This window comes from Barbus barbus, assembly GCF_936440315.1.
Source record: "Barbus barbus genome assembly, chromosome: 32".
In the NCBI taxonomy this organism is placed as follows: Eukaryota; Metazoa; Chordata; class Actinopteri; order Cypriniformes; family Cyprinidae; genus Barbus; species Barbus barbus.
Window position 1 is genome coordinate 8038558 of NC_136760.1, and position 21769 is coordinate 8060326.

The following is a 21769-nucleotide window of genomic DNA, read 5'->3' on the forward strand; positions in this document are numbered from 1 at the left end:
GGACATCTTTTGCCCTCGCACAAAATTCACGAACGCATGGATTATTGATATGACTGGATTTTGACAGAAATTGTTCTGAAACTGATTACAGCAATATCATTCTTCCCGGTCATTATCATTATAGCTGTGGTGTAAACCTCCCTATTCTCATACAATTAGAATGTTCATTAAAACTTAATGGTTATAGTTATCATCCTTGGCATGAATGGGCCTTAAAAGGATAGTTCACCCCAAAATGAAAATTACCCCATGATTTACTCACACTCAAGTCATCCAAGGTGTATTAACTTTGTTCTTTCAGATGAATACAATCTGAGTTATATTAAATAATCCAAGCTTCCAAGCTTTATAATGGCAGTGAAAAGTGTCAAGATTTTGAAGCAAAAATGAAACATAAATCCATCATAAAAAGTGTTCCACATGGCTCTTTTTTTTTGGGGGGGGGGGGGGGGGGGGGATAAAGGTCTTCTGAAGTGAATCGATCAACAACAGACTTGCTTGTTTGGTATTGCAGTTGCTTAAACAAGAACAGATACTACTAGACATCCAATATGCAACTGCATTTAAAAAGCAGTTTGCCACAGGAACGATGAGTTGCTTGTTTTGCTGAGGGATCCTGACAGTGTTTACATTAGGGCACCAATGTGCCTCATACATGAAAGCACTGTGAGTCCACTATACTGTTTACTCCTGTCAAACATCTAGATGAGCTTTTAGTCCTAATAGTCAATGAATGTTTTTCCCTAATATTTATCACCCACAGGCAATCAAAGATATAACACAATACCCAATGTTGCCTGAAATGACTGTCTTTGGTTGAAATCCCAGCAATGCAAGGACATTCACGCTGACTTTATTTCATTTAAATGAAATACAATAAGGTCAGACTAGATTGAAATGAGCCAGCGGCCACCAAATTTATCCCTCAACCTTCAAACGACCATATTAGCACACGGCACCACGCAGCGTTGCCCCTTCTCTGGTCAGTAATACAGACAAAGAGTGGTCTAAAACACAAGCACATTCCCTTAACGGACCTCTTGCTGCCTAGAGAGTGAGCTGATGAACTGCGATGACACAGTGAGGATGTCAATCAATTCATTACACTGTGGCAGGCTCAGAGACCAAAGCAAAGTCTGACCAATTAAAATCCACTTCTTGTGTGTGATGGTGCTAAAATTAATACGGCACTATAGAGCATTGTAATGACATTTACACACACTAAAACTCACGTTGCACTAACTAAATTAAAGTTGGCATGAAATGAAAATTAATTCTGTCTATTTTCTAAATGCATGTCATTTATCTTATTCTGAACAATTCATCCGTGCATTTAATTGTAATAAGGTGACTGGAGACATTTCCTAGTTCAGTGGTTAAAATATCAAAGAAATCTCATTTTTTAAAATTTTTGAATTAACTTTTTTTTTTGCATGTTTTCGGTTTTTAACTGTTGATGCTTCCATGTTCTACCATTATTATCAATAATTAAACATCTTGATCCTAACTGCTAAGCTTTAATACAACTCACACAAGAAGAATCCCACTATGAAAAATTGCAAACAGATAAAAAAATATCAATTATATAGAAAACTAAATAAATAGTATTTTTCATTTTCACATGGAGTAAATATACAGGAACTACAACTTGTGTTCTAATCTCATTTTGAGCACAAAATATGTGCCTGCAAATGTAATTGTTCAGTTGATTTACTTTGATGTACTGATGATAATGGTGCTCTGTTCTCACCCAGGTTAAGTTTTTCATAAAGTAGCAGAGTGCAACGAAGTAATCAGTGGCTTGCAGCCTCTTTTACTTGTGAAAATAATCACTGTACGATTGCTGTGGTAACTTTTTGGCAGGGTACTGTTATCATGCAATAAAATGGAGACATTTCAGGAGATGGGACACCAAAAACCAGGACTGTCCCTAGAAAATGGGAACATCTCAGAGGACATTTATTGAATGTGTTATTTGAGTACATTAAGGACGGCATACTTTTACAACCCAGTTCCACAAATGAACTTGCAAATGCAAGCAACCATAGCCACTACGACGATGACATGCAAACACACCCACAAAAAAAGGTTTGTTTTCAATGTCACATTTATTTCACCTCGCAAAGAGAAGAGTGTATTAGTGCACGTGTGACCTGTGTTCGTGTAGAGTGTGGAGATCAAGAGGTGCAGGTAAAATGTATTACTTACTCTTCTCTGATGACAGCCACCCTCCATTTACTGACAGATGAAATAAATGACTATCACACAATAAGTTGACCCCAAACATTCATCTGGAACATTCTCTTCATCCCTTTCACCTTGATTGTTTGGAACTGCTTTCCTCACCGGGACAGCAATGCTTTGAGCACATTGAGCTTATATTTCTAAACATAAGAAATGCAACCCAAATTATCTGCTTTTAAGCTGCTTTTTTTTTTTTCAATGAACATCATTTTGTTTGTCACATTCTGTATGATAAACGCAGGAAATCAAAAGCTGAATTTAAAAAAAGTAATTTTTTAAAATGGAGTTACATTTATAAAATATTTACAAACATTTCCAGTGTTAATGAAAAACGAACACTTTAACAACATTCAGATATTAAACAAACAAAATATACAAAATATTTGACAAACAATTTATATGGAGAAAAAAAACAAAAACAGACAAAAAAAAAAAATATACTTTGCTATCAAATTAAAGTTTGGACAATCTCTTGGCAGTTCTTGTTCTGCGTTTTCTCTTGATTATGAGATTATCGATCTCTTTACCATCATCATCATCATCATCAAAGCCTCCAATGATCTGTAAAATGATTTAATGAATTTAATACACATTCACCTGACAGCATTGCAGCATGGATTTTTAGTCCTGAACAAATGCATTTTAAACTGTACCTTCGTACCACAACAAACAAACACATACATCTCAAAATAAATAATGTATCACAGATTTCTTTTACTCACATTCAACAAGCCTTTAGAACTTCAATTATTTCTAAATGTCAAACTTAAACGTATAAAAGAATGCTATTTCATGAATATATACCAGGATAATGTTAGTGTTCCAATAAAGTATTAACTTTTCAGCAAGTATTGTTTATGTATCATTTAAACTTTTTTTGTAACATCTAGTGCCTAGGTGTTCAGGTTACTCAAACGACAGAAACCAATCAAATACAATGGCTTAATTTAAATAACAATACTGCTTAATTTACTCTGCATATTAAGTTGGGATTGAAAAAACACTGAAATTAAAACAATCTTTAAAGCAGATTGACTATCAACCTTGTCTTTTTGAGGCTTAAAATGTTATATAGTTGTCACTACATCTCTAACAAATGATATGCTTTCTCATTCATTTATTCATCCATGTTTATGATTCACTCTTACGTGACTAACGCACAGAAAACACTACTTACAGGATGAGAGGGTATGTCCAGCGGGGAGGAAATGCGAGTCTTGAAGAGCTTTCGTTTGGATTTCTTGGGTTTGTTGTTTTCAGAAGGATTCGGCGGTTCGAGGGGTTTAACATTCACCATGCTCATGATCTTTTTGGCTGAGGAGGGAGTTAAAAGTTTGGTCATGCTGAGATACAGTATGAAACGCTTTTAGCAGAGAGCTCCAATCGATGCCATTGACTGAGTGTAAAATTAAGAGGCAGCGCTGACCTTTGCTCCCAAAGAGGGTTGGAGAGTTCTGGATAAAGTCACCAATCTTCTGCAGGGCTCTGTCTTTTTTACCTTTCAGAATGGCAGGAGAGTCTTTCTGCTTTAATTGACTAAGCTTTTTCCCTTGCACTGTGGGAGTCTGGTAAGGTGCAAAAATACAGAATACAACAAGCTCAGTGTATTGGCAAATAAACATTACAGAGAAAGTCGTGAGATGTCACAGGTGTATTAGTCACCTTAATAGATTGCATGTTTTCCTGGTTTTTCACCTTCAGCCATCGTTTTTTTAAATTTTCTGGCTCCACGGAGTTCTAGAATAACAAACACATATAACACAAGGTATATGATTATGTGTTGCATTATATGTATGATGACCAAGTTGTTAGCACACATGATTAACATTGTTGATTGTTAATTTTTTAAATGTCTCACAATTTGACAAGAATTTCTAAAAATAGACCGGAACCTTCAGAGTTTACTGCAACTAACTGTAGCTGCAATACATGTTTAGAATGAATCATGTTTATATGTTTAAATCAATTAATAGGTCTAACTAATTAAACTATAGAAATGTCCATGACATTTCCAGATGTGAAAACTCACACTTTTAAAATTCCCTGACCATGGGAAACTGGATTAATTTTTAATTGTTTAGAAACCACAACAAAGTGTTTAGACATAGTGTCTGTATACCTCCATCTCTGGGCTCTTTCTCTTTCTGGCTGTACGCCGGATTTTTTTTGTGACAGACTCTGCTTCTCCTGGTTTCCTGACATTCATTCGGTCAGGTTTAAGTGGAGTAAAGCTGACTTCTAGCTCAGGTTTGGAGAAGTGCTCTTCTCGGAGACTCTTTGTGGACAGGATGGAGGAGCCGAGTACTGCCACCTGCTTTGAGTGATAACCAACACATATTATATTCCACAGTAACCAATTATCATACAGACCAGAGCTATTCCCTAGGCTTCTTATGAGCTCTATGCATTTTGCATTAATATCACTCTACTGACCTCTTGTGTTGGACTAAAAGAGTAGCCTTTATTCTCTGTCTTTACGATTGATGTCCGTTTGGAGCGGCCAACTTTCTGGGTATAAGATTTATGAGAAGCAGCCGAATCTTTTTTCCTTTGTAATTTCACAATGGTATCCTGCTTCTCAGCTAGCTGCTGCTTTAATATTTCCTGTAATCAGTATGCAGGGAAATGAAAAAAATTTTTTTTTTAATTATATTAAAATGTTTTAATATTTATTTAGCACAGTCATAAAACTTTGTTACTGATGTGAAGCATTTTAAAATCCTTCAGTTTCCTCTCATTCGTAATGGTCTAATAATTCTATATCCTTACTGATAGGCTGTTAAACCATTCAGGATGATCAATGAGGCAATATTTAGTCATTTACAATTTATTAGGCTTTGGCCAATAACATTCCTCAACTAGCCAAATAAAAATGGTCATTCCACTTAGTGTCAGTTTCAAAATTCAAAATCTGAGTAGAGCAAATTGACAATTTTTAGTGGATTTTGAGCAAATACTGTGTAAAAAAAAAAAAAAAAAAAAAAATGTGTAATGAATTAATCATAATAAAATGAATTAAGAGGTCTGCCCATTCTACTTTTCTGCAGTGATATTAATGTCCTGCTGTAGTCCTGTCATTCCTCCTGTTGGCAGGTCACTTGGAGCACAAAAATGATATTAACTCAGAAACCTGCTGGGTAAATAAATTACTACTCAGAGCTAAATCCTGCCCTCAAGCCTGTGAAAAGAAAATAATGAGGCAGGGAGAGAGAGTTGGAAAGACTGATCCTATTACCAGCTGCAGCCTGTTCTGTTGTTCACTCTCTAGTCGCCTTGTTACCTGAGTCACTTTCCCTACGGCTGTTCCATCCAGCCCCTTTTCCTGCTTATCATCTGCCTGATCCTCATTAGGCCGCTGAAACATCAAAAGAAAGTAGAATTTCTACTGCTGGAAAGACCCAGTTATGGAAAGGTCGGAGGGATCAAAGAGTTCCAGGTTCTTACTTGTGTGTTTTCTGCAGATCTGAAACCTCTCCGTTCTTCCTGCTGAGGTTCATCTGAGACACCAACACTTGGTTTCTGATACTTCTCCTGCAGTTTTGCAAGATCTGAGAAGAACAGGAATGCCTGAGGTTAGCTTCGGTTACAGGTAAACTGAACAGTGTGACCAACGCAGCATTACCATGGTACCAGAATTTTGGTATATGACACCAATAACAGTGAAATTTTAGTCTTTAATATTACATAACACTTCAGAAATCATTCTAATATGCTGATTTGGTGCTCAAGAATCATTTCTTATAATCAATGTTGACAAATGTGTCGCACTTTAATAGTTTTCAGGATATTAAATTCTGGTACTTCTTTCTGGTAAAGAAAAGAACAGCATTTATCTAAAAAGGAAATCTTTTGTAACATTATAAATGTATTTACTGTAACTTTTGATCAATTTCATGCATCTTTGCGGAATAGTATTACTTTCATCCAAATGAGTAAATAAGTAAAAAGTGGAAAATAGTAGTGTATATTTTAACAAAAAATTTGAAGTACTTTAAGTATACCGTAAGTAAAGAACAAAGAAATAAATTAAGTGTTTTTTCTTTTCCTTGCAAATACTGCTGTTTGATTAGTAATTTAGAGATATAATTACAGAAAATAAATAGAATGTGTTCATATAATTTAATACATGCAATAATATATAAAATAATTGAAATAGAAGATTAAAAAGTAGATATTGTCGTTTAATTAATATTAACATTAGATTAATATGACAAATAATAGATTACTGCTGATACTGAAAAAAGACTGGCATTTTTTTCTTCTTGTATCTACTTGGTATTGAAGTAACTATGTTTTGAATTCGCTAAGCTGAATCTTGCTGACTTTTCACAGTATGTTGTCTAGCAGAGATTTATACAAATTACAATTAGAATAGACTCAGCCACCTTCAGTTATGGATTCAATCTCATTCAGTCTGGCCTCCAGCAATTCCAAATCTGTCTGTGTGCAGTCTTTATTTAAGTTCACACACGTCTTCTCAATCAGCTTCTGCTCTGCCAAAAGATCTGCAAACAAAATCAATCTTACTGAGGAAAACGTAAGCCGATTTTGTTAACACCAAGTGGTACTGCAGAAAAAAAAAGTGCTTAAATGAAAAGACATATAGGTTACCCTGACAGCTTGTTTGGAAAGTCTGAATGTTTTCTTCTTCTATGGCATGGTTAGACTTCACCTGTGAGTGAAAAGATGTGAAATAATCCAGCATTTAACACCTGATAACATCACAAACTGAACAAAGCTGAGAGAAAGAGCAGCACTCACAGTCTGCAGTGGCTCAATAGAATGCTCTGTACAGCTCAAACTGTGTCCAGCCTGATCCCTCATCTCATTTGCTTCACATAGCTTCTGCTGAAACATTTTCTTTTCTTCACTTAAGATCAAAATCTGAAGGAATAAAACAGCATTATTGAAAAAAAAAAAACGTGTTTATATCACATCACTTTCACCACACTAACTAAAGACAAAAGCTGCAATTTGTCCAACCTGTTTTTCTAACTGTTCTTTCTGAATTTTAGCCTCAGATAACTGATCCCTGAAATCAGATCGCTCTCTCTCCACTTGCTGCAAATCACAACTCATGGTCTTGATTTCATTAAGTCCATCGTTGACATGTTCTCTCAACCTAGAAAAAGACCAAAAGATCAGTCAGACCAGCTGATGTTCATCAAATCATTTTGCTCAGTTCCATGCTTAAGCAACTACAAATTAAATAGTAGAAGAGAATGAGCAGTAAAATAGAGTGCACTCATAAAAGTCACTGACTCAACAGAAATGAGGATGCACTCCTCAACTTATCAAAAAGTTTGAATGAAAAATGAGATCTTACTTCGAAATCTCTTGGGCTTTAGTCTCTAGTTTTGCATCTTTATGAGCCAGATCTTTCTCCATCGCAGTTATTCTCCTCTCGGCCTCATCTCTTGCCTTAGAGATCTCATTCTCTACAATTGTTCTTACTATGTTCAGAACCTCCTCGTGCTGGTTCAGTTTGCTCAGCATTTGAATGAGTTTGTCCTGCAGAGTTTTCCAGCAATCATCTCTGGAGTCTTGCTCTTGTTCTACTATCCTCTCCTGCTGATATTTCAGAGCAGTCAGTTCTTCCAGGAGCTCAGAGTTACTTTTTATTTGGGCCACAACAAACTTTTGAGCTTCATAACGGCTCAGTAGGCTCTGGTGCTCTTGTGCCTGGGCATCTCGCTCATATTTAAGCTGAATGCAGAGCGCCTCCAGCTGGCACATGTTTGCTCTGGTCTGGCTGGCCTCCTGCTCCAGGTCACTGATCTGTCGGCTCTTCTCATGAGATAACTCCACCATCTTCTCACATTCAGCCTCCTTTTTGTCACGAGAGAGCTGACAGACACTGAGTTCCTGACGCAAATGATCTGCATCTGTCATTAAGGATTCAATAGTTTTGGACTGACTGCAAAACTCTGCTTGATGTTGCTTAATCAAAGCTTTGGCTGCATCAAGTTCTTCTGAAAGCTCATTGGCAATCTTTGTCTGAGTGTCCAATTCTATCTGGAGAGTTTTGAGCTTTGAGCTTATCTCATTGGCTGCCTGCTGAAGTTCTTGTAGCTCACTGGCAAGAGTCTTGTTCTCATTTGTGACTTTGTAGACCTCTGCTCTCTCCATCACCACAGTGACTTCATGTGCATGAGTCAGCTCTGCTAGTCTATCAGAGAGATCACACACTTTTTTCTCAAGTGTACAACGCTCAAATTTAAATTCATTCAGCTGCTCCTCTTTCATTTTCAGTTCTTGCAAAAGCTGCTGAGTTTCCTGACTTGTCATTTCCTCCCCTCTAGGTTCACCATCTTCTTTCAGCATACACTTACAGTTGGTTCTGAAATTTAGGATTTCTTCTTTGATATTATTAATTAAGGCCTTCTGTACATTGGGAATGAAAGAAAAAACATGAGCCATTACAGTCCAAATGCATAACTAAATGTATGTGTACCACCTCATAAAACTATTTATTTTCCCTAGTACAACAAAAGCAGAATTCAAGAAATTTGAACATAGTTTATAGTGACCATGTCTGTCAAAATCTTATAAAAATAAAAAATAAAAATAACTATATAAAAAAAGACAAAAACACCATAAAAGTACACAGGACTTCTACTGAATTTTCAGTAATTAACAGATTTTTTACTTTTTCAGACAAGCTGTTGTATTTTGACTCTAAAATAAGCCTACAAACTACTTTTGTGGTGTTTTTAATGTCCTTTTTGGATTTTGAATGGTCAGTATAAGCTCTAGTTGGTTACAAAGAGTTGTGAAAAAAAAAAACAGCATACAGATTTAAAATTAAATAAGTGAAAGACAGAATGTTCATTTTCAGTCAGTCATACTTGTAGATCACCACTCTTAATCAGAGATTATTCCATAAGGACAAACCCTAACTGAACTGGAATCGGTCAACATGCACTACCATTCAAATATCTGGGGTCAGTATAATATTTTACATTAGAATTTTTTTTTTTATTCATCAAGGATGCATTAAATTGACCAAAAGTGACAGTAAAGATATTTGTGTCACAAAATATTATTCAAATAAACTATATTATGGAGAATTTCTATTTATTAAATTAAAAACAATTCTCTAAAATATTAAGCAGCAGAACTGTTATCAATAATAATATTTTTGAGCAACAAATCAGCATATTAGAATGATTTCTGAAGCATCAGGTGACAATAAAATCTGGAATAATCAGGGGTTTTCCGGGTCCAACTGTTTTCCGGGGGCAGGGGGATGGGGCAGCACATGCAAAGCATGCAATGACTGTGGCAACTTTAAAATTTGAAAGTATACTATGGCAAAGTTATTGCTTACATTATTCAAACTGTTTTTTTTTTCATGAATATATGGTTGAACTGAAGAATGAAAGCTATATCATGCACTTGGAAAATTATGAGCTATATCACCGCTTATCGACACTAGGGGTGTGTCAACACACTTAGCTCATGATATGAGACAAAATACAGATATTTGGTTCACTAGAATGAGACAATATTTTAATACTATTTTTAAGAAATTTTCAATGACAAAATATTTGTCTTTTAATTACAAAATGTAAAACAATGCAGTTGTATTTTGAAATATTGTAACTAATCTAGGGCTGTAACTAATGATTATTAGTTAGTAATCTGATATTTTTTAGTCACACAAATAGACCTAAGTGAAAACCAGACAATATGTCTATTTATATATAAACGATGAAGCAATAATAATTGGCTCAAATAAAATATCAAAACCATTGCGCCTCGCAGCTTTTTGTCGCGCTTCTCCATCCATTAGGGGCCAGTTGCATAAACTCTTTAGACTAGTAAACTCTTTAGACAGCTGTGAAAAGTTAGTCACCTAATTTTTTTTCTTCAAGACTGGTCATAACTTTTTTAAATTCAGTTATGAAAAAGTTCTTATTTGTTTTGGAAAAGTAAGACTGATCACCCCCCCTAGGCTGCGACTCTGAAACAATCTGCGTCTTTTGTTTATAAGAGCAAAAAAATTCTGATTGGCTAGTAATAGTTTGGTTGAGAGTGAAAGCTGTGCTCCTCTCATACCATTGGTAGGTGAAATCATGGACTCGAAAGTGATATGAACAAGTTTTTTTTTTTAAATGTAGGATTATTTTTTTCTGCAGTCAAAAACTGCACGCCGTAGATCCGGTACCATGCTGGAGAACTTGAAGCCCTGAATAATGGCTGCTGAAAATTCAGCTAAACATTCACAATACATTTTATAATACAATAAAATAGAGTGTAGTTATTTAAAAATATCATAAAATTTCATAATATTTCTGTTTTACTGCATTTTGATCATGTAAATACAGCCTTGGTGAGCATAAGAAATTACTTTTGAACAGTAGTGTTTTATAAACTTACATCTTTAGTAGCTGCCTCCACGTTTTGGTCTAAAGCAGTCTGTAATTTAGAGACCATGTCATCTTTCTCCTGGCAGATTGACATGAGTTCCTGACATCTCAATTTCTGGTTTTCATAATTCTAAAAAAAAGAAAAACAAACAAACATCAACACAACAAAATCCAGGTAGTCCATGTAAAGAATCTATTGACAATAACCTTAGATCTTTAAAAGAAAACTTTAGTTCAAATTACTTTATTTGCTTGGAGAAGCTGGTCACTTGATTCCTGCATTTGAACACACATTGCTTCAATCTCTGAAATGAGAAAATATAATTATACATGTCATAAAACACCGAGCTTTCCCCTTTCATGGTAACTGAACACACCTTTAATTTTAAGACTGAGATGTTGTTGGCTTTTGAAAAGCTCCTCTCCCATCTCCTCCAGCTGTGTCTTCAGATGATTATTTGTTCTAGGTGATTCAGGGACATTTGTCAAGCAATTCTGCACTGCCTGTGCATCTCCTTTTATCTTAGCTAAATCATCTCGCATTGCCTTGTTCATGCTGTCCAGAAGCTCAATCTTAGCCTCCTACAATGATGCGGAGGAAAAAAAAAAAAAAAAAAATTGCCATTTCAATGTCAAATGTGTGTCATGATACAGATATGGAAGAATTCACTATTTTTCCCTTGTACATATAAAATGCATCAAGATTTATATAGAGTAGATCAGTCTATCTAAAGTCATAAAATCACAATGAAGCCAAAATTTTATCACTGAACTAGGGTTGCCACTAACGACTATTTTTATTTCGATTAATCTAACGACAAATTATTCGATTAATCTAAACTACTAATTTCCAGCAAAAAAATCTACAATTTTACTTAAATATTTTATTAAACCAAATGAAATCACTGAAATCACAGTTCAGTATTATAGTGTGAGAATGACAACATATCCACGTGTTCTACTAGTCTAATAATAATACAATTATAATCAAAAAATACTTCTTAAAGAAGTATTTACCAGAAATATTATTTAGATGAAAAATGTAAATGTGCAGTATTTCTGAAAAAATACTTTTTTTTAAATATATAAAATCAATTAATTGGAGATGCTTTTTATTATTAAAATTTAATGGAACAATTAAAATGGAATCCAGAAATAATGGAAAACAGAATTTGGTAAATATAAAACTGTAAAACTCAATTAATTAGACAGGCTTTTTGATTAATAAAATTTTACAAAACTGAATTTGGAAATAAAACGGATTTCATAGGTCCCTATAATTATTTATATATATAAATATATAAATAATTATATTTATATATATATAAACAGGGGGCGCCGACGGCCTGATGATTATTTTTACACATTACTGTTTAATATTGACCAAGCACCATTTATTTCAAACGTACACTTACTCTTTAATATTTGTCCATTTCTTTAGGACAGAAATGCTATAGCCGCTGTAATTACATGAATACGTGAGGGTTTGAGCTTTTATTTTCAAATCGCGATGTATTCTCCTGTGTTGGTGTAGATTTATAAATGATTTACCTCACAATTCTGATGCTATGTTCCCAGATGAAGGTTATGACAAACCCAAACTCACAACAACATGCAGTGATGGAGTTTGAGACGCTCCACATGTTTCTGTGGAGCTACTGTGAACAGAGCCGCTGGGAGACGCACATGCTTAACCTGCACGCATGTAAATAATTAAAGAGCATATACTTTAACTGCATCGCATATAATTAATTAAATCATAGCGTTTGTGAATTCACAATTATGCTTAATTATGATTTTTAAATGGGTTTAATATATCATGCAGCCTTGGAAAATAGTCTAAAAATGTGTTTTATGGATTCTCGTCTGTGAAATGCACCACTTCCGGTATTTTGCAGGTTAGTCACCGCAGCAAATTGAAGTCGACGATTTTTAATAATCGACTAGTCGCGACAGCCTTACACTGAACCAAAAAATGTTTTTCAAAAGACAGCAGAAATAACAGCTATATTCACATAGGTTATAACAGTGGACATAAATGGCACTTGATTTTGCCCTCTTTTTCTTATTAGAGGAAGCCCTCTGCAATTACCTTTGCAGCATCCTCATCCTCATCATCAGAAGTTTTGTTGACCAGATTCTTCAGTATCTCAAGCCTCCGTTCTGCTCTTTCCTCAACAATCTTTTTCTCTCTTTGAAGACGTTCACTGAAACATTGAAAAAAGGCAACATACATTAATGCATCTTCAATAAATATAAGAGAAACTCATAGAAATTAATTGCACCCACTGACTACTGTTGTGTGCACTGTTATAATGTCAGATTCACGAAAATAATTAAAAGTTTCACAATTTGTGTTCAGCACAGGTCTTTTTTGGGCAGTTTTTGTGACAAAAACAGCCACAACCCCCCCCCCCCCCCATGCTGAACACAATTTGAATGAATGAATATATTGATTGACTTACTTGTAGTCTTTTTCCATGTTAGAAAACAGCTCCATAAACTCTGCAGTGACTTCCTCACGAATACGAGATTCCAGTGTTATTTTTTCAGTCTCTTCTTTGGACAGCTTCTCTTGGAGCTCTTCAATTTTCAACTGACGCTGTGTCGAATGTATCATATTAGCATATCATATAGTCTAACAACTAAAACCCAACTGAAACTGAAAAAAAACACCTTGAATACTAAAACACAATAATTGAAACTGGAAAAAAAACCCCCAGCTTGAATACTAAAAAACAATTACTGAAACTTAAAAACACCTTGAATACCTCACACAGCTCTCGACTTTCTGTAGCCTCTAGGACAGTGTTGTCCTCCATGCTCTCACCGTCACTCTCCTCACTGTCATCCTCACCCATTTCTTCATCATCTTCATCCTCCTGCATGTCCTCTAGGCTCATGTCCCAGCCCATGAGTGAGCTTCTCCTGGTCCAATCCTTCTTGTCAGCGCTATTGATTATCATGGACACATCTCTGGCAGATCTCTTGAGCGCAATGCTAGGAGCTGGTTTAGGGTTGTGGACCATCACCTATAAGGGCAAAAGGTAAAACAACAAAATTAATAAATAGCAAAGAGTAAAATGCCGGATAATTTAATATCAAATAATGGTTCCTGAAAACCTTCTGAGCCACTGCTGAGAACTTGAGGACATTCAGGGTTTCATCATATACTGAGGCACACTGGTTTATGTTGACGATCATGCAGGCTTTTCCACGGCCACAGAAAAAACCCTGCAAATAATGTGTGAGTTTGCTCTCTCTGAAGGGGATGTGCTGATGAAACCTGTGTAAAAAGACCTATTAGTTGCGTTCTAAGTCCCATTTTCAAAGGGGGGTCCAAAAGACTAATGCAACAGAAGACAAATGTATCTAATGCAGCAAGCAAATTAGTTGTTTTAAGTGGACACTTTCTCACTTGGTTTGCGTTTGGTTGAGCCTCAGGGCACTGATGCATTTCCCTAGCGTTAACAAGGAAGTGTTGATGTTTCCAGCTTCTTTTAAGCGGTCTCCTCGGTTCTGAGTCTTTGCACATCGCTCAGATCCAGCCAAATCACATAATGACAGCCTTTAAAAATAAGTTAATTAATTAATAACTCAATGATTCCATGTTAAAGCATGTTAGGATTGAGGTCACCTACTCGCTTATTGTCTGAACACGAGGAACACCCACATCTTCAATACGCAAGATCCGAATTGAAAATATACTGTGGCTATGGAGAAAATGTATATGTTATAAAATTTAAAAACATAAAATTATCAAGTTAAAATATTAACACTATAGAGATTTAAAACGAAGCACCTTCTGCTAGATACATTGTTGAGCTTGGTGGATGAAAAACTTTGATTTTTCCTTCCGATTTTCACAACTTTTAATGCTTCTTCTGCACTGCTAACTTGAACCCATTTTAGATCTGGAGGAAAATATTTTTAAATATTAAAAACATTAAATATTTTTAGAAAATATTTAAATGTAAACATTTATTCAATTATTATTATTATTATTTTCAAGCCAGAAAACAGTTGGTTACCTTTCACAAAAGCATTTCCTTTAACATCTTGGGCTAGGCGCAAAACATTCCTTCTGTGAGAGCCATTTGGAACAACATCAAGCAGATCATGGATGTTTTCATTGTAGATTTCACAAAAGGAGACCCACACAGAAAATTTAACATAAGAGGTCTCATCCAAACAGATACTGTCCCCATTCATGTCACTAGAGGTGGAGCCTGGAGAAAAATAAAAAAAAATAATCATACTCACTGACAGAATGCTCAAAAACTATTTCAAAAGCAGAGTAAAATACATAAAATATTAAATAATACTTACTTTCAAATGATGAACAGCTGAAGCTAGACATGCTAGACAGGGTTTTCTGGGCGTCAATCTGATAAACAAAGAAACAGCCAAAATGTGAGTATTAGTAATTTACTTATCTGTGCTATAAAACAATATACAATTAAAAAAAAGGAAATATATATAAAAGTAATTTACATCTTTAAATCGGCAAAGAAGGTTTCTCTTATTTTTAGCTTCCTCTTCCTGCTGCTCTTTGGTGAGTCTTGTAACGTCGACACATCTGTGAGGCTTGATGTTATTTTGAGAATAATTTCTGCCTTCTATGCTGTTAAAGATCACATTTAATGACCTGGGCAGAATTCCACAATCTGAATCAGGGCCTACAACATAAAATAGACAGCTATACATACATACAGTGCAATATATAATTAAGTGATAGTGAAAGTGAAGTGACATGTGGCCAAGTAATTTTTGCTGCGGCGCCCAGAGAGCAGATGGGGGTTCGGTGCCTTGCTCAAGGGTCTCACCTCAGTTGTGGTATTGACGGTGGAAAAGAGCACTGGTTATTCACTCCCTCCATTTACAATCCCTGCCAGACCTGATACTCGAACCCGCAACGTTCGGGTTACAAGTCTGACTCTCTAACCATTAGGCCACGACTGCCCCACAAACAAACATCTCATAAACAATTCTTACCAAAAAAAGTAAACGTCTTCCCAGCATTAGTAACTCCATATGTAAAGATCAAGGAATTCCCTCCATCAAAGACTTCTTTCACAAGGCTTTTGGCTGTTCCATCAAATATATCTCTTTGTGTGGTTTCTGGACCGTACACCTAAAACATGAATTCAGCAATCATATTACAGCAGAAACAAACTTGATAACGTCGCTGAAGCCTGTTTGCAATAAATGACACTGCCAGAGGTGACTGTCCTCATACCCGTGAGAACTGAAATCGTTGTGCCAGCTGTGTCCCGAATCTCTCACTGTGTCTGGCTGTCAGAGATGTTCTAGGGGCCTTCAGAATCACGGTATCTGGAGGCTCAATTGAGATGCACTCCTGTGTGTAGAGATTACAGTCATAAATCGCATTAAGCACATTAAAAGTAAGTTATAGTTCATCCCAAAATGAAAATTCATCATTCACATTTCATTCTCATGTTGTTTCAAAGCCACATCCACACAATAAAAGTGAACACATATGGGTTATGACAGAATTTCTCAAAAATTATAAAAAATTTATAAAATATGTCAGAATTTAGCTGGCACCTGTGCTTCTCCTTCTGTTCTCTCTGCAGTAGTGAATGGGCGGACACGGAGGTAGACCTGCAGATGCTCTTTCTCCAGCAATACTGAGTTCTGTTGAAAACAGAAATATGAAACATGAAATACTACTTTACAGCCTAAATTCGAGGGCTTTAAAGCACGAAATATGTTTTTTTTTCATAATAAATACCCTTGATAATTTGGAAAACTCGACGAAAAGATCTTTCCTGAGGTCCTCAGCCGTTATAGAGCCAACTCTCTCAGGGTTATGATTTAAACACGATTCCATCATCTTGACGAAGCCTACGTTTAGCTAAAACTATTATTATATGATACAATTTAAGTCAAAAGGGAAACAACAATGACGCATCGACTATTGAACGGATTAAACGAGCTATTGCTTCCTTCCTGCCGTCGCGGGCCTCCGTTCAAATCGGACCAATCGGAGCGTTCGCTATGACGTAGCTCCTCCCCCAAAGCGGAAGTAAATGTACTGTAGTTCTAGTTGACTGACACGATAAGCGAAGGCAACGCAAAAATGGCATATGCGAACTACATGACCCATAAAGCCCAATTAACTCATGTGGTCCATGCTTCTGGTTCACGCTTTAACGTGGAATGTGTTGGTGCATGTGGGTCTCAGTACATCCGTTGAAATGGTTTAGATTTATGTGATAAGTTGTAAACTATATAGATTTGCGTTTGTAAAAACAGCGGAAAAATGTCTGTGTTTATGGATCTAAATATCATCAGCAGTAATGATAAAAACAGACTCAAAAGCATCATAGAGACAGCAGCTCACCGTAAGTAGCAGAAATAATAGTTATATTTGCTGAAATTAGTAATTAATAATAATATGCTAATTAATAATGCATTTTGATTGTGAAAGCTTAACTCGTACCTTGCCAAACAAGTTAACATTATTGGAAATCCAGTAGTTCTGTTTTGGCTGGGGTCTTCTAACTGCTCTAAGATGGTAATTAGCTGGTTGTTAGTTTGTGTGAGCTGGGAAATTATCTTGCATTAGCAACAAAACAACTACCAGTTGGTCATACCAGATCTGCTAGCTCATGACCAGCTTGGCCCAACTTTGATAAACTAGAAGCAGGGTAAACAAATGCATAGATCTGATGTACTATTGAGAAACAATTAATTCAGTTATAAACTTTCACTGTTTTATATTTCAGTTGGGTACTCAACAGTCGCAATAAACTATGTGGTTGAACCACAACAGAAGAAACGGGTATGATATAAAGTAGTTAGACTAACCTGTACACTTTAAAAGTTCATTTGATGATGCTGTTCTTGTCTTGTTTTACAGGAAGTTCCTAAGCCACAGAGTGTGTCAGACATATTTGATAAATTTCCAATAGTACAGGTATATTACTTTTGCATGTTTCTAGAGCATACTTACCCATGATGGAAACTGTTAATGAGCATTGTGTGCTTTTTTGCATAGGGCAAATCTTCTCCCATCAAAGTACTAAATCGATTGACCATCATAGCCTCTGATGCGTCTCATTTTGTAAGTTGCAAGTTTATAATGAAGAAACTCTAAGAAATTTGCTAATGTTTTATCTATATAGTGAAATGTGTATGTGATTTTCTTCAGAGACCAACAAATGAATACAAAAGCTTCGACCTTGTTGCGGTGCATCCCAAGACAGAAAAACTCTTTCATGTAAGGGAAATTGCATTTCTGAATTAGCTCATTTTTTCCATTTAGTATTATTTATTTTCTTTACATTTTCTCATGAAAACCAACAGTTGTGATATTAAAGTTTCTGTATATTTTCCTTTGTCTGTGTCAGGCAGCCTGCATGACTTTTGATGTGGACATTATCTGCATTGCAGTGGCTGAAAAACAGGCCTTCCATTTTAAAAGGGCTCCAGTTAATGGGGTGAGTTATGGTATTTTATATTCATACCTAACAGCATACCAGGTGATTTTAAGTGGCACTGCAGCATTTATAGAACTCGGTAATAAAATAAGTAAAATTACTGCATTGTGAATATGAGGTCCTGAATATTCCACACCAAAATTAAAATGAAAGTCTTTGCAAAATGTTGAGTTGCATGGACCACTTTAATGATACTATCATGGTGTTTTGCATTCTTTCCAAACCTTGACACCTTTTAATACAGGTTTGAAACAACATGATGGTTAATAAATAATAGCAATTTAGGGGTGAACTATCTTTTAAATGATGTATCATCACTGTTATATTGTTGGTCACTTCAGGCTATTGACAGGGGGGTTTTCTTTGAGACCTGTTATGCGGCAGCCATCAGAGACACCACTATGAGGAGATACACCATTGCCAATGCCATCTGCCTCATGGAAGTCTGTAAAGGAAAAGTATGTCATCCCTTTTTACACATAGACACCTTTAAAATGTATTAAGCTAGTTCTGAAATGATTTTTTTTCTCACAGAATATCATAGTGTCCAGTGGAGCAGAAAGGGTAAAAAGTCTTTTGTAAATTTATATCCTTTCAGTGTTACTGTATTGAATAGTCAGTATGACATTGTTGTCGTCTGTTCTTTTCCTTAGCCTCTTGAGTTGAGGGGCCCATATGACATTGCTAATTTGTATCCTTTTCTAATTTGTGTATGAATAAATCGTATGAATATGTCATGGTACTTCTAAAAGTCAGTGTATCTGTGTTAATATGTTCCTTCATTGAGATTTCAGAGGGCTTGTATTTAGCCTGTCTGAGGGAGATGCCAAAGCTGCTGTTTCTACTAACTGTCGATCTGTCTTGCTTCATGGAGGTAAATGACTGTAAAATCGCTCAACTATTTCCCATTTCTCCAGTACAGACCTAATTCTATGCCATGTGGTCTTGTTTTTTTGTTAGATAGCTAGTTGACTTGCTGAGTATGCATTTATACCATGGGCATTTCAGTCTGTCTCTTTGATATTAGTTGTAAAGTGTTATGTGAATGTTCATTGGTCATTTTCATGATTCTTTATAACAGAGACGAGAGCCACTGCATCTGGTGTTGTTTACACCATGAAGAAACCTAAAACTCCCCAGAAGCAAGAAGAAGAATCTCCAGTATCTAAAAAGGCCAAAACTAAATTCGCATAGCCAGTATTTCATAATTCATGTGTATTAATTTTTTTTTTAATTGAAGATTAATGTTCCTTGAATACTTTTTCCTCAATCTTGCAATCCACTTTAAATTGAAAGATACAGATATTCAAAAAATGACATTTATTTAGCTGAGCTTTAAAAGAATTGCAAAGAAAAGTTACAGATAAATTAAACTAGTAAAAAATTGCTCATTTCACATTAAGTGCATTCTGTCATAAAACACGATTTAGAATACCAAAAATGTCAATTAATCATGCATTTCCATGTGAAGAGGAAGCTCTATGTTCCATTAAATTTCTTATTCCTTTCTGCCTTATCTGCGGTTTAATAAAAAGTTAAAGTACTGTGCTTCAATTTCCAAAACCCTTGTAAAACTTTCACATAACTTTTCCTTTTGAAAAAGGCATAATGTCATGCAGGGCTCAATAATATACCCTCCTTAGATATCAGATTCTAATATGCTGGCAATCTAAAAATGCAGGTTTTTGAGTGCATTATGCCCAAAGCACACCTATGGTGGTCAAGTATTGCATCTATTTTTTCCATCCTTAAAGTTGTCAAAGATGGTTTTGGCTCCATTCTGCCACTCGCAAACACTGTCCATTGGTGACTTTCCGTCCTGGAGAAGACAAAGCAACAGTAAAGCAATATTGATCCTAATCCTTTACAAAAACATCTTGGCTACTAAAAATAAATTTAGAGGGCTGTTTCCACACTAGCAAAAGTAATAAGCTTGCATAAGTACCAGAAGATGGCACTGTGCACAGCTTAAATAAGCATCCTAGTGAAATTTAGTGACAATTAAAAAACTTGTGTGTACACTCTAAAAAATGCTGGGTTAAATACAACCCAGTGCTGGGTAAATATTGGATCGAACACATGCTGGGTTGTTTTCAACCAGCAGTTGGGTTAAATGTTTAACCCAACCTTCTGGGCAGTAACCCAACCACTGGGTTCGTCCATATTTTACCCAGCGCTGGGTTGTATTTATCCCAGCACTTTTTAGAGTGTAGGAAATCACCATTTATTAGTATCTGATAGCATCCTAATACATGAGCACAGGGGCGCTGCTACAGTTTGCCCCTCTCCATCGTCGGGCCCTTAGAATCGTCCTAACCCCCCCTTACAGTGCCCCTGCACAAGCAACAAGATAAAAGTATAATGACTGCCTTTACCTTGTCTCTGGAATCCAGTTTTGCTCCATGATTAAGTAGTGCTTCCAGCACAGGCAAACTGCCACCACGACAAGCCCAGTGAACTTACAGTTGCTTGAAGCTAATTAAACACATCCAAAAGAATAAGATGATCCATTCATATTATGCAAATTAGAAGAATAGAATAGATGTACAGAATTGATCTTCACAGAATAGATGTATTACAGAGAAATGCATGCTGCTCATTTAAAAAAATATTTAAAAATACATTAAAAGTTAAATTAACTCACTTATCACCTCTTCCATAAAAACTAAGCAGTTTAGTGTGATCTGTTTATAATCAGTTTCATTAAAATATAAACTCAAAACAAATTCGTGTTGCAAATGTCAAGATCAGTAAGGTTCAAAATTTATATTTATGAATTAATTCATAATATTTGTTGAAATACTTGTACCTTTAAATGTATTTTTAAACGTTATGAAAAATGTGAATTAAAAATGTATACATTCACATGTATTCAAGGATTAAGGTAAATGTTACTACTTTTTGCTTGATGGTTACACCAGTTGCATTTTTAGTCATTAAATTGAAACGTTTCTTGAAAATGGTATAAAAGAGTATTTCTGTATTAGAAATTGACATGAATTTGAAGCTTAAGTTTAAAATATTTTCTTTGTCTTGATCTTGCACACTCAAGTATTAATGTGTATTTGTATTTTTAGAAAAACTAAATGCACAAATATACTTAAGTATTATGTAAACATTATTCAATACCTTGTCCTTATTTTCAATTGAAGCACCGGCCTCCAGCAGGGTTTGCACAATCTCCACATTTCCTTGTGAGCAAGCTCTGTGCAAAGCTGTTCGGTTGAACTAGTAAAATAATAATATATAACATTATTATTATTATCATTATTAACAAATTTTTGTATATGTGTGTATATATATATATATTAAACCGAGCTTTTGCATTCTTCAGAAGGATGCTCTGCCACAGCGTCATCCTGCTCTTTGTTTCCACTTGTGATGTCTGTAACCTAAAATAAAATTAGAACACACATATTTTGTAGACCAAAGAAATAACCACTCAAATGGATAGTTCACCTAAAAATCATATTCATCTTCATGTTATTCCAAACCTGTATGACAGACTTTCTTTTGTGGTACACAAAAGAACAAATTAACTGAATGATCATTGAGAAAAAAAAAAAAAAAGATATTTCCCAAAATATTTGTGTTCCACCGTAGAAAGGCCTATGCAGGTTTGGAAAGACATGAGATTTTTGGGCAAACAATCCCTTTTAAAATGCTAGTGACCATTTTAAAACAGCA

The 21769-nt window shown here is 35.4% G+C and overlaps 2 protein-coding genes across 2 annotated transcripts; one reads left to right on the plus strand and one right to left on the minus strand.

Annotated features, from left to right (window-relative positions):
• Positions 1 to 1898: 1898 nt before the first annotated feature.
• Positions 1899 to 16616, minus strand: LOC306852089 (kinesin-like protein KIF20B). The gene is made up of 30 exons (XM_079388714.1): positions 16372 to 16616; positions 16185 to 16274; positions 15856 to 15975; positions 15612 to 15750; positions 15111 to 15295; positions 14946 to 15003; positions 14648 to 14845; positions 14419 to 14530; positions 14258 to 14329; positions 14035 to 14184; positions 13740 to 13902; positions 13388 to 13648; positions 13082 to 13218; positions 12709 to 12823; positions 10994 to 11198; positions 10860 to 10921; positions 10627 to 10731; positions 7571 to 8628; positions 7228 to 7366; positions 7006 to 7128; positions 6856 to 6916; positions 6630 to 6749; positions 5689 to 5792; positions 5525 to 5599; positions 4678 to 4848; positions 4364 to 4558; positions 3907 to 3981; positions 3671 to 3809; positions 3422 to 3558; positions 1899 to 2805 (listed from the first exon to the last, which is right to left on the minus strand). Exons 1-30 carry the CDS (start codon positions 16471 to 16473, stop codon positions 2698 to 2700), a joined length of 4779 nt encoding a protein of 1592 aa, XP_079244840.1. The 5' UTR covers positions 16474 to 16616; the 3' UTR covers positions 1899 to 2697.
• Positions 16617 to 16764: 148 nt separating this feature from the next.
• Positions 16765 to 21202, plus strand: LOC306852646 (ribonuclease P protein subunit p30-like). The gene is made up of 11 exons (XM_079389646.1): positions 16765 to 16984; positions 17369 to 17424; positions 17503 to 17559; positions 17641 to 17706; positions 17794 to 17862; positions 17993 to 18082; positions 18424 to 18540; positions 18617 to 18646; positions 18736 to 18773; positions 18877 to 18956; positions 19164 to 21202. The coding sequence occupies exons 1-11, from the start codon at positions 16903 to 16905 to the stop codon at positions 19274 to 19276; spliced, it is 798 nt and encodes a 265-aa protein (XP_079245772.1). The 5' UTR covers positions 16765 to 16902; the 3' UTR covers positions 19277 to 21202.
• Positions 21203 to 21769: the final 567 nt, after the last annotated feature.

Coding starts and splice junctions, on each gene's coding strand:
- LOC306852646 (XM_079389646.1), top strand. CDS start 16,903: ATGTCTGTGTTTATGGATCTAAATATCATCAGCAGTAATGATAAAAAC. Junction 17,707..17,793: donor CCTCTGATGCGTCTCATTTT/GTAAGTTGCAAG, acceptor GATTTTCTTCAG/AGACCAACAAATGAATACAA. Junction 18,647..18,735: donor TGTCCAGTGGAGCAGAAAGG/GTAAAAAGTCTT, acceptor TCTTTTCCTTAG/CCTCTTGAGTTGAGGGGCCC.
- LOC306852089 (XM_079388714.1), bottom strand. CDS start 16,473: ATGATGGAATCGTGTTTAAATCATAACCCTGAGAGAGTTGGCTCTATA. Junction 15,004..15,110: donor TTCTTTGCCGATTTAAAGAT/GTAAATTACTTT, acceptor TTTGTTTATCAG/ATTGACGCCCAGAAAACCCT. Junction 10,922..10,993: donor TCTCAGTCTTAAAATTAAAG/GTGTGTTCAGTT, acceptor TTCTCATTTCAG/AGATTGAAGCAATGTGTGTT.